Source organism: Nelumbo nucifera, chromosome 6 (genome assembly GCF_055504915.1).
Source record: "Nelumbo nucifera cultivar China Antique chromosome 6, China Antique-T2T, whole genome shotgun sequence".
Lineage (NCBI taxonomy): Eukaryota > Viridiplantae > Streptophyta > Magnoliopsida > Proteales > Nelumbonaceae > Nelumbo > Nelumbo nucifera.
Window position 1 is genome coordinate 18,921,240 of NC_142654.1, and position 12,614 is coordinate 18,933,853.

The 12,614-nt window shown below is 40.2% G+C and overlaps 1 protein-coding gene across 7 annotated transcripts in view; it reads left to right on the plus strand.

The window, feature by feature from the left end:
• LOC104591239 (pre-mRNA-processing protein 40A-like) overlaps nt 1–12,614 on the plus strand; it is a 35,811-nt gene that overhangs the window by 6,234 nt on the left and 16,963 nt on the right. For 4 of the 7 annotated variants that reach the window (XM_088889853.1, XM_088889850.1, XM_088889851.1 and 1 more), the window contains 7 exons: nt 1,796–1,884; nt 2,066–2,112; nt 2,217–2,285; nt 2,409–2,741; nt 2,834–3,031; nt 3,231–3,307; nt 3,532–3,601. In XM_088889853.1, coding sequence (XP_088745979.1) covers nt 2,080–2,112; nt 2,217–2,285; nt 2,409–2,741; nt 2,834–3,031; nt 3,231–3,307; nt 3,532–3,601 — 780 coding nt within the window. In that variant the 5' untranslated portion in view covers nt 1,796–1,884; nt 2,066–2,079. Of the gene's footprint in view, nt 1–1,795; nt 1,885–2,065; nt 2,113–2,216; nt 2,286–2,408; nt 2,742–2,833; nt 3,032–3,230; nt 3,308–3,531; nt 3,602–12,614 lie in introns of those variants that run through there. The other 3 variants (XM_088889848.1, XM_088889849.1, XM_088889854.1) reach the window with 1 other exon arrangement.

Genomic DNA, 12,614 nt, shown 5'->3' on the forward strand with positions numbered 1-12,614 from the left:
TTTAAGTATGCTGACAAAACAAAGGAAGCTAGCTTTGAGGGAATGCATTTGTACCATATTTTACTCAAAGGAAACTCTTGATCATCTTGCCGAGTCAAATTATTATAAAAGGATTTTACAGAAAATTGTCCAGATTTTTCCATCAGCCACAGTTTTACTGTCTTCTATGTTGGTATCAACTTGCAAACTATAAAGCTTCTGGAAGCTCCAAAAGGTTCAATCTCCTAGTCATTTAAGGCTCTTCTGAGCAGAGGACACCAGACACATTCTCCATTTGAAATCTGCATATAACCAGCCACCTTTGCATCCTTGTCAACTCAAATAACTCCGGTAATTCATCCTTTAGGATATGATTTCCACACCAGAAGTCCTTCCAGAACCTAACCAAGGTCAACCTTTTATTGACAAGGGTGTATGTGGAAGACCCTTAATGGTTAGCCTCTACATGGATGCATGTGTTTTAATCTCTGTTGTTATTTACAAAGCACCTTTTTAGATTAGGTATTTGTGATAAGAAAGTTTCTTTTTGACTAATTGTACTATTTTTTTGTTTAAAATACTTTTACAAAAACCCTTCTTTGGTTTGTATTAAGAACTTCAGAATATAGCTTAATGCTCTTTTCCTTTCTTATTCTATGTTAGAGAGAGGAAAACAAGAATTACCTTTCTCATTTCATTGATTTCTCAACTGAATCTAGAAAAGAAGGTAAAGATATGGGAAAGGAACCATAGAACTTGAAATAATGTACTGAAGTTTATTTTAGTATTTTTTTTTCAGTCTTTAATGGAGTATATGAAAGGGTTTCATGTACACATAAGGTTGGCACTTGCCTTCTATGTTATTTCTTTCCATTTTACTGTATTTACATAGTTAACTGAGGATATTTTCATTTACTAGGGTGGCAGATGTGGTTTATTTAAATTACAAGGGTAGACCAGAGTAGTTAATCTGGTCAATGGTCCAAAAAATCCAGATCCTAAGATATGATAAATAACTTCCAAGGAAAAAGAAAGACAACGTTTACTTGATTTGAGTATCCTATAATCAAGGAAAGTTAAAACAATTAAATTGATCTATTAAGTGAATTTAATTAGTTATGTAGAATTTAAGGCATGAAGTCGATGTTCTGATGGGTTGGTGCCATAAACTGGATGCATTAGATTTAGCGAATTAGATTCACTAGCCAAAAAAAGTATAATGATTCTGACAACATTGCTTGCTTTGCCTTATTTTATCAAATTCGGTCTCTCTATTTAATTTAATCATGAAAGATTGAATCTTTTAAAGGATGAACAGCATGTAAAAAGAAAATTACGAAGGTACTATTAACTAACTAAACCTAATGCCTTTTAAAACTCTCTTGTCCACTTACACGTATATCCATGCTCTGATGCCACTTGAGACCTTCGAAGCTTTTTCAGATTTTATGCCCCAGCATTTCCAGCTTTCTGTTTCAGATCCTGCTTTTGGTCCAGTTCCTGCTTCTTGGTACTTGGGTTGCTATCTCATTAGGACTACGAAGTATTATTATGCTCTCAGAAGAATGCTGTTTTATTTTTATTACTTCTTCACGGATCAGATTTGTTCTCACAAGGAGATTGTTTTCTCTCCATGGATCAGATTTACTCTCTGCCTTTTCCCTCCTCTCATAGATCAGATTTACTCTTTGCCTTTTCCCTCCTTTCATAGACTGTTATGATTCTTCAGTACTTCTATTATACTTTTTAGTTTTTTTATTTATTCTTTCCTATTACAATTTTGTGGTGATTATTTTGAAGATTACTGTTTTTTTAGGCAAATTTAGGGGAGAGGGACAAGGTGAAGGCTGGATTGGATCCCAGATCAGTGGGAACTACATCCACTGACTTTACTAGTTGTTCCAGGTTATTGTTTTCTCCTCATTTAAGCCATGATTTAAGTGTTTTTTATGTGGGTTTAAAAATGAGGTTTTTATGCTCTTTCTTTTATAAAACAGTTTTTAGGTTGTCTTACTCTGCTACATCTAAATGGGACTCTGAGGGCTAATACTTTATATGGTGTCCTAATTTCTTTTAATTGTTTCAGACGCTTGCCTTGCAATGGCCAGTAATCCTCAATCATCTGCGGCACAGGTAGCATTTATAATCTTTTTTCCATAGAAGCTCTTCTATTTGTTTAGATTTTTGCTGAACCCTTATAAATGATTTTCTGTTTTTTTCCCTTTATTGTGAGAAAGCCACTTTGTCCTCCAATAGTTGGTTCAGCTGGTCTTCCTCAAAACTTTGGTCCTCCAATATCCATGCAAGTAAGTGGTGTCTTTTTATGAGTTCTCAAAATTTTCCCACCTTTTCTTTTATATTACTAACTTGTTCTCTTAAGCATTCTAATGCATGCTATTATTATTATTATTATTCAATCTTCATTGCAGTTTCGACCTGTGGTTCCAGTGCAGCAACCACAGCCATTTATTCCGGCTGCTTCTCAACAGTTTTATCCGATTGGCCAAGGAATTTCTGGATCAAATGCAGGAATTTCTTCTGCCCAAAATCAGCAACTCCAGTTTTTCCAACCAACTCAACAGCTACCTCCAAGGCCTGGCCAGCCAGGTCATGGCCCACCTTCATCACAAGCAATTCCAATTTCTTATTCTCAGTCAAACAGGCCTATTTTATCTGGATCTTCACAGCCTCAGCAAAATGCTCAACCTATATCTGGTACTGGTATAGGTGGCACGGGCATACCTCTTTCATCATCATATACTGTAAGATTTAACAGTTTCTTTCATGTCGATGCTACACTTTTTGAGTGTTGGAGAAGCTTCATTTTTATTTTCATGTAATGATGTTTTTGCAGTTTACACCACTGTCTTATGGCCAGCCACAGAATAACATAAATACCTTTACCCACTACCAGCCAGTGTCTCAAATGCATGCGCATGTGGTACCAGCTGCAGGACAACCTTGGTTGCCACCTGGAAGCCAAAGCACACCTCTTGTTACTCCTGTGCAACAGACTGTTCAACAACCTTCAGTTACAGCTCCTACTGTTCCAGTAAGTGTTATGTTTCATGTTCCATTTCTGGGTCATTCCTTAACTTACTAGTTGCTTATATATATGATTCATGCCCATGGTTACTGATTTAAAGAATTTTTTTTTGTGGCATGTTTATCTCTTTTTTCTTTTTTGTTCTCATTCTCCTCTTTGCAATTTGCATTTCTTGTTTATGGGGTTTCTTTTATTGGCATTTCAGGCAACAGCTGTTCAGCCTAGCCCTACTCAACAGTCCTCGTCAGACTGGCAGGAACATACTTCACCTGATGGCAGAAGGTATAGTTTGAGTCCATTTGTTATGCATGTTTTGATATTTTTGATAATAGATTGAATGTGAATTTATTTTATATTGATCAAGAAAATCTGAAACTATCTCGTGGACATATTATTTCCATTGTTTTGGTGAATTTCTGGTCAATAGTTTGTTTATTGTCTTCTCAAGTCCATTTTTTTTATAGCTTTTGAACTACCTTTGAATGATACTTCTCTACAATTTTCAGATATTATTACAACAAGAAGACACGGCAATCTAGTTGGGAGAAGCCCTTAGAATTAATGACCCCTATTGAGGTGAGTTATGTTAAGTAATATTTCTTGTTACATAATTGAAAAGCTTCATCTCCTATGGTTTGTCAATCAGTCTATTGATTGCTTTGCAAGTTGAATACATATCTCCCCTTTGTGGTTGTTGGCAATTGTAGCTGTGCTTAAATTGTTCAAAATTGTTTTATGTGGATTCTCTGTTTCTTTGCATGTTCTTCCACTGGTTTGTAGATGTCATGGCAACTCAGGAGAAAAAAACGACTGCTCTATTTGCTCACATTTGAAGGTGGGGTTGCACTTTCTCAAGGCAGGCAATTATTGCTATTTACTTTTTTATTTCATAATGTAGGGACATTTTTCCTATAAATTTGGTGGTTGGATAGGATGTGTCATGGAAAGGGATTAGTGGTGCTGTTTTGTTCATGAGTTTTAGACTTTTTAGGTGAGATGCTTTTTCTATTTTTTCTTCTTGTGATGAGAGAGTTGATGGTAATTTCTCCTGATGGACATAATGTTTTGATGATAGATGTATAGCTATGTACTCATATTCCCTACTTTATGCTTTTATTTATGTTTGCTTTTAGATATTTGAGTAGTTAATTTGAGGTTTAATGACCACTCGATTATCACATAATTATTGCAAGCATTTATGTTCTACTCTGAAGATGCATCCAAGTGCTTACTGGAGTTTCCTCGCATGCTGAAGTTAATTACATGCTTTATCATGCCTTAAAGATGTATTCTTTCTTTCCTTTTACTACTTGATTATTAAATCTATCTCCAACTGTTAAGAGTATTTTTAACCAGTTTCTGTTTTTCACCTTTAGTTTGTTAGAGTTTAATGATGTATTACTGATCAAGAAAATTTAATGATGTTGCTTTTTGTTAATGTTGTTTACCTTCACATGCTTTCATGTCACTTACTTGACTTCTATAGCATTTTAAGGTTGGTCACAGGTACATTTGCTACTCAATTGAAAGGTATGGGATGCTATGGATCTTTGCTGATTTGCATATCTACTGTTATCATATCTATGCAATTAGTTGATATAATTCGTTCTTCATGGGCTTCATGGTGTTTTATTTTCTGAAATCAAGGAATCTTACGAGATATGTTTAGAACTGTTGAATTAATGTACCTGATTACTGAACATCTTGTTCAACCACTTAGTTTGCTTGTGTAATTTGCTAATTCGTTTCTCATAATGCTGTAAAGGTAACTGTTAGCGTAGGGGTATTTCTGTCTTTATACCTTGATTGATGTTGCTGATCTGTAATGTTGTGTTGAAACATGTGCTCTTAACTTAAGTAAGGGCACATAGGTCTTTTCAGTCATGCTTTAATAATAATATAAATACTTACTGGCCGACTGGGAGAAGTGAGGTTGACTCTTTCAGTTCGAACCAGAATTCTCTCTTCTCTCTTTCTCTCTTTCTCTCTTTCTCTCTTTCTCTCTTTCTCTCTTTCTTTATCACTTTTTCTTCTTCTACATAACTGAACTCAGTCAGGCCGAACTCTAAGGCAGACCTGAATTATAACATGGTATCAGAGCTAGGTTAAATCTGCCTAGATTTCTGTTTGCCTAGAGTTCATTCTCTGCGCACCCTATCTAGGGTTTTTCTCTTTTTTTTTTGTGTTCGATTGGAGATAAGGGAAAGGGCTGAAAAGGAGTGATCGCCCTCTTCCCTTGGGGGTCTCTATGCCTCCAGTCAGGTCGTATGTGGTCAGTTGCTGTGATTTCTGAGATCGCCCTCTCCTAGTAGAGGAAGAATAGAGGGCCGAACTGTGTGGGCAGTGGCTGTTGTGTGTGGACTGCTCTCCTGCTCGCATGGGTGTTACTTCAGCAATAAGGTAAGAGATTTCAGTGCATGATATCTGTTATGGATTAAATAGGAGGTGTGTTTCAGACCATTTGCTAGGGTCTCGGCCAGTAAGAGCTAGGGTTTATGCTGGTTTCTTTGTGCATTTTGAAGGAAGAGATATGATCATATAGTGGTGAGATTTCAGGTAGTTGTAGGAGTAGGGTTTGTGGTGTGAGCACACTTTTCAGCAACAACAAGTGCTGAAATCAATGTGACAGGTGTGACCTAGTGGTGTGTAGTGTGCAGATCTCAGTGATATAGAATTCAGCAAGTGTGCAGAATTGGTGATAACATAATGGGAGACAATAATGATTATAAACCTAGTGTGATGGTGCCTACAGACTACCTGAATGTTCAGATGACCTCCATTAAGTTAAATAGAGAGAATTATGTGCCTTGAGCTAAATCCGTTGAAGTCTTTCTGAAGGCAAAGAAGAAGGTAAAACACATAAGAGAGGAGAAACCCTCCTCTGACTCTCACGAGTATGAAGACTGGGAGCAAGAGGACGCTCAGATCATCACATGGTTGTGGAACAGTATGGAACCCAGGATTAGTGTGAACTTCATGTTCCTTGATACTGCCAAAGATGTGTGGGACCATGCGAAGAAATTGTATTCGAGGCAGGACAATACAACCAGAGTTTATTAGCTTTATCAAGAGTACTTTAATCTGCAACAGGGCAATCAGAGTCTTGAGGAGTACTATGCCAACATGAGGAACATACGTAATGAGTTGAATGTCTATCATCCTCTCACTTCTGATGTCAAGATTCAACAACAACAGAGAGAGCAGCTTGATGTGACTAAAGTCTGAATATGAACCAGTACGGGCTCAGATATTAGGGGGATCAACTCTTTCGTCCCTAGAAGAGGTATTTGCTCGACTTCGGAGGATTTCTATCGGATCTACTGAGAACTCTAATATCTCAGATAGATTTGCCTTTGTTGCATCGAGAGGCTGTGGTGGTAGAGGTGGAGCTCGGGGAGCTCAGTCTGGCCGTGGTGGTGGTAGTGGTTCTGCATATGGCCGAAGTGGCAATGGTGGGTCTACTCATAATTGTGGTGGTGGTCGTATTGGGAGCAGAGATTCAGGGGGAGCCCGTGGTAGAGGACGTAGCTCAGGCCCGAGGAAGTGCACTCATTGTGGTATGGATGGACATACCATCAACTATTGTTATGATCTACATGGTCCTCCCTCAACCTGGGTCAATCATGCCGCGACCGGTGACTCAAGTTCCAGCTTTAGACAGGAGAATCATTCATCTGACCAGTTGCCTCCTACATCCACAGATGGTCCCATGAAGGAGATGGTGAGTGTTCCCCATGATGAATATGAGAGGTTTATCCAGTCACAGCAGAACACGACGACTTTTGCTCACTCAGGTATGGCTTGTCTGGCATCTACACCCAATCCCTGGATCATTGACTCTGGAGCCTACGATCACATGACTGGAACTCCAGGTGTGTTTTCCTTCTTATCTCATTGCTCAACATCACAATCTGTCACCCTCGCTAATGGTTCCACATCCTCAATTTGTGGTGTTGGTAATGTTGACCTAGATCTTGTATCCCTCTCATCAGTTCTGTATGTTCCTAAATTGTCTTTTAACCTTATGTCTATTAGTAAGCTGACCAAATCACTTAACTGCTCCATTACCTTTTATCCTTCTATGTGTGTCTTTCAAGATCTCAAGACGGGGATGAAGATTGGTGGAGGGCATGAAGCAGGTGGACTGTATTATCTTGACGGTGGTGGTGGTAGAACTTCAACAGCTCTCCAGTCATCTCTTTCTCCTCTCCAGTGGCACTGCCGATTTGGTCATCTGTCGCTCAAAGTCTTGAAGTCCTTGGTTCCGTCCTTGAGTCAGCTTTCTGTTTTGGATTGTGAGTCGTGTCAGTTTGGGAAACACCATAGTGTTCCCTTTAGTTCTAGGGTTGATAACCATGTGTCGAGTCCTTTTTCTTTAGTTCATTCAGATGTTTGGGGTCCTTATAAAGTAATGTCATATAATGGATACAGATATTTTGTCATTTTTGTGGATGATTTTTCAAGGATGACGTGGCTCTATTTAATGAAAGAAAGAAGTGAATTGTTTACCATTTTTCAAAAATTTTATGCTGAAATTCGTAACCAATTTGGTACCCACATCAAAGTTTTTCGTTTTGATAATGGCCGTGAATATTTATCCTCGTCATTTCAGGAATACCTAGACCAACACGGCATTATACATCAGACCTCGTGTACCTACACCCCACAACAAAACGGGGTGGCTGAGAGAAAGAATCGCCATCTCCTTGAAACAGCAAGATCCCTAATGCATCACATGCATGTTCCCAAACCTTTTTGGAGTGATGCAGTGCTTACCTCTTGTTTTCTGATTAATCGGATGCCCACGTTCATCCTTGATGGTCAGTCTCCGTTTCAGGTCTTGTTTCCCACTTTGTCTTCGTTCCCTCTTACGCCAAGAGTTTTTGGATGTGTCTGTTTTGTCCATAATCTGGGTCCTGGGAACGACAAGTTTGATGCCTGTTCTCTCAAGTGCATCTTCCTTGGCTATTCTCGGACCCAGAAAGGGTATAGGTGTTACCATCCTGGTTCTCGACGGTCCTTTGTGTGTGCTGATGTCAGTTTCTTTGAGTCTACTCCGTTCTTTTTGGGGTCTGGTGATGCTTCTTCCTCCTCATCACCTCCTCCTCTTCCACTTCCCGTTGTCGATCCTCCTCCCTTTGTTCCAGTTGTGACCAAATCCTTGCCTCCGGTGCCACCACCTGTTGAACGCCCACCTATCCGTCATGTGTATACACATCGCTCATGTGCACTAGCTACTACTCCTCCGGCTACATCTCCGTCGACGGATCCGGCACCAGATCCCCACTTAGCATCTAAGATTGATCTACCCATTGCTTTGTGGAAAGGTAAACGTACTTGCACCCTTCATCCCATTTCTAATTATGTTTCTCTTACTCACCTTTCCGCTTCCCATCGCCAGTTTGTTACCTTGTTATCATCAGTTATTGTTCCTAAAGATGTCCAGGAAGCCCTTGCCTCTCTAGGGTGGTGCCGTGCCATGGAAGAAGAACTCTCAACCCTTCATCGTAATCATACTTGGGACCTCACTGCTCTTCCTCCTGGGAAGCAAGCTGTTGGTTGTAAGTGGGTTTATACGGTTGAGTGTCTGCCTGATGGTAGTGTTGAACACCTGAAAGCGCGATTAGTTGCGAAAGGGTACTCCCAAACCTATGGCATTGACTACACAGAGACCTTCTCACCGATTGCTAAGATAGGGTCAGTTCGTGTTGTGATCTCTCTTGCAGCCATGTATGAGTGGCCACTATATCAGCTTGATATCAAGAATGCCTTTTTGCATGGTGACTTACTCGAGGAGGCCTACATGGAGCAACCTCCAGAGTTTGTTGCTCAGGGGGAGGATGGTAAGGTGTGCAGACTAAGGAAGGCTATATATGGGCTTAAACAATCTCCTCGAGCATGGTTTGGTAGGTTCAGTGAGGTGGTAAAGAAGTTTGGCATGAAACAGTGCAAAGTTGACCATTCTGTATTTAGTCATGACTCTCCGGGAGGAAAAATACTGTTGGTGGTGTATGTAGATGATATTGTTATTACTGGGAATGATAACATTGGTATTGACAGGCTGAAGACTTATCTGCAGGATCACTTTCAGATAAAGGATCTGGGTAAACTGAAATACTTCTTGGGGATATAGAGGTAGCGAGATCCAAGTATGGGATTAACCTGTGCCAGAGGAAGTATGTGCTTGATTTGCTGGAAGAAACAAGCTTGTTGGGTGCCAAATCAGCTGAAACACCCATGGACACAAATACCAAGCTAAGCAGTGATATGGGTGAAGTGTTTGAAGACCCTGGCAGATACCGACGACTTGTGGGCAAACTGAACTACCTAACCATTACCAGACCAGACATCTCATTTGCAGTTAGTGTGGTAAGCCAGTTCATGCAAAAACCTTTGATTCCTCATTGGAATGCGGTTCTGAGAATTGTGAAGTATCTAAAAGGGGCCCCGGGTCGCGGTCTGATATACAAGAGTGGGGGAAAACTTGAAATAGAAGGGTATTCTGATGCTGATTGGGCCGGTTCTATGTTTGATAGGCGGTCTACTACAGGCTATTGCACGTTTTTGGGAGGTAACCTGGTGACATGGAAAAGTAAGAAGCAGACGGTTGTGGCAAGAAGCAGTGCAGAAGCAAAATATAGGGCTATGGCGCACACCGCTTGTGAATTAGTGTGGCTAAGGAACCTTCTACAGGAAGTAGGGTACACCATTAACACTCCAATGAAGCTCTATTGTGATAATCAGGCTGCAGTTCGTATCTCCTCTAATCCAGTGTTTCATGAAAGAACCAAGCACATTGAGGTTGACTGTCACTTTGTGAGGGAGAAGGTGCTGAATGGAGAGCTAGACACTACACATGTTAATATAGGAAATCAGTGGGCTGACTTATTTACAAAAGGCTTGAGTCGGGGAAGAGTGGACTACATATGTAACAAGCTGGGAGTATATGATATATACTCACTAGCTTGAGGGGGAGTGTTAGCGTAGGGGTATTTCTGTCTTTATACCTTGATTGATGTTGCTGATCTGTAATGTTGTGTTGAAACATGTGCTCTTAACTTAAGTAAGGGCACATAGGTCTTTTCAGTCATGCTTTAATAATAATATAAATACTTACTGGCCGACTGGGAGAAGTGAGGTTGACTCTTTCAGTTCGAACCAGAATTCTCTCTTCTCTCTTTCTCTCTTTCTCTCTTTCTCTCTTTCTCTCTTTCTTTATCACTTTTTCTTCTTCTACATAACTGAACTCAGTCAGGCCGAACTCTAAGGCAGACCTGAATTATAACAGTAACAATTTCTGATTTTCTTAGTTATAAATTATTTTTCTTTTATCTTATATCTCATGTTTCATGTTTTTGTTTTGCTATAAACAAGATTGGTTGTATTCCTTTACATCTTTTGTTGCAAGGATGCATGTTGAAGGTGGTAAAATGTGGATTCTCATGGTTTTGGTATGTCTCTACTTATATCTGGGAAATTGATATCCTATAGCATTGATGAAAAGAAATGGATGTCTGATGGATTAGTAAGGGTTTGTACTGGCTTATTGTCCTTTAGTTACAACTTGGTGTCAGGTGAACCTGAAATCTGACTGACCCAACCTGTTTTCAGGGTGGGTTGGTTGCTGGTTTTATAGATTCAACCCAACCTGATTTTGGTTGGGCTGGATTAGGGTTGAAGCATTGGGCAACCTGAACCTGACTCTTATATATGTATTACTTTTTATTATATATACATATTACATACATCTGTCCCTCACCAGACCCCGCATTGGTGGGAGCCTTGTGCACTGGGCTGCTGTCTCTCTCTCTCTCTCTCTCTCTCTCTCTTTTTATTACATACATATGTACATGTATGCATGCATACATACACATATACACTTGTATAGCTCTAGCAGAAAGATTGAAGTCAGTGCTGAATTTTGTGATTGCAAAGAATCAATTTGCATTCGTGCTGGGAAGGCAGATGCTAGACAGTGTCCTGGTGGCAAATGAATTGATAGACTCAAGGAGAAGGGAAGGTAAATCAGGGTTGATTTGTAAACTGGATCTGGAAAAAGCCTATGACCATGCCAATTGGAAATGTTTGGATTTAGTTTTGGAAAAGATGAATTTTGGTAAGAAATGGAGGAACTGGATCAAAGTTTGTGTTTCTTCCCCCAAATTTGCGGTGCTAGTTAATGGTGAATCGGCTGACTTCTTTAAAAGCTCTAGAGGCCTCAGACAAGGGGACCCACTTTCCCCTCTGCTGTTCATATGTATAATGGAGATGTTGTCCTTTTTGTTCACCAAGTTAGTGAAGAAGGCTTGTGGAAGGGGTTTGAATCAGTACCAGGAGGGGAAAAGGTGTAGTTACTCCAGTTTGCAGACGACACAATGTGTTTTATTGATGCAGATCTAGATCAACTGGAGATCATGCTTGGGGTGTTAAGTTGGTTTGAAGTGGTAACAGGTTTGAAGGTTAACTGGGCCAAGAGTAGAGTAATCCCAGTGGGGAAGGTTGAGACTCTTGAAGTGCTAGCAGAAGCCCTTGCTTGTCAGATTGGGTATCTTCCAACAATGTATTTAGGGCTTCCCTTGGGGGCTAAGTGCTCTTCCTTTCTAATTTGAGATCCGATGGTGGAAAGATTGGAAAGGAAATTGGCTTCCTGGAAAGCTAAATATCTCTCTTTGGGGGTAGAATTACTCTTCTGAAGAGTTCTCTGTCTAACCTCCCTTCCTACTTCCTCTCTCTCTTCTAATTCCTATCAAAGTGGCGAACAAATTAGAAAGGCTCCAAAGGGATTTCCTATGGAAGGGTTGGGAGGAGGAAAAGAAAATACACTTAGTCAGTTGGAAACAGGTGTGTACTCCAAAAGAAAGAGGTGGCTTAGGGGCGAGAAGTCTGAAAACTTTTAACAGAGCTTTAATGGGTGAATGGATCTGGAGATTTTCTAGAGAAAGAAATAGTTGGTGGAGGTCTTTAATTGCAGCCAAGTATGAAACAGATGGAGAGGATTGGATAACTACCTTGAACTTTCCATCATTGGGCTGCTCTCTGTAGAAGAACATTATGGAAATCTACCCTCTGGTCCAAAGTGGTTTGTCCCCCAAGTTGGGTTCAGGACTTCGCTTGAAGTTTTGGAAAGATAAATGGTGTAACAATAGGTCCTTTGAAGAGCTGTTCCCTCACCTGTTCCAACTGGAAGAGTCTTGCCTGGAACCCTATGTTCAGAAGACCTTTCTAAGATTGGGAAGTGGACCAAGTGGTGAACCTGTTGGACTTGCTCTCAAGTCAAATTTTGAACCCCTTGGAAGAAGACTCATGGACCTGGAAGTGGAATGCAGATGGGATTTGCACAGTAAGTTCTTTTGCCAGAAGATTAGCTAGTGGAGTCATGGAAAATTTTCCTCCTGCTAGAATCTGGACTCAGAATTTGGCAAAAAGAGGAATTCTGATTCAAAACAGGTTATGTGAGCTGTGTGGGCAAGCAGAGGAGGACAACAATCATCTCTTCATCCATTGCCCTTTCGCGGCTGGAATTTGGAATCATTTTCTCTCTTCGGAAGGTATCTCCTGGGTCATGCCAAAACAGGTACCAGAGCTGCTA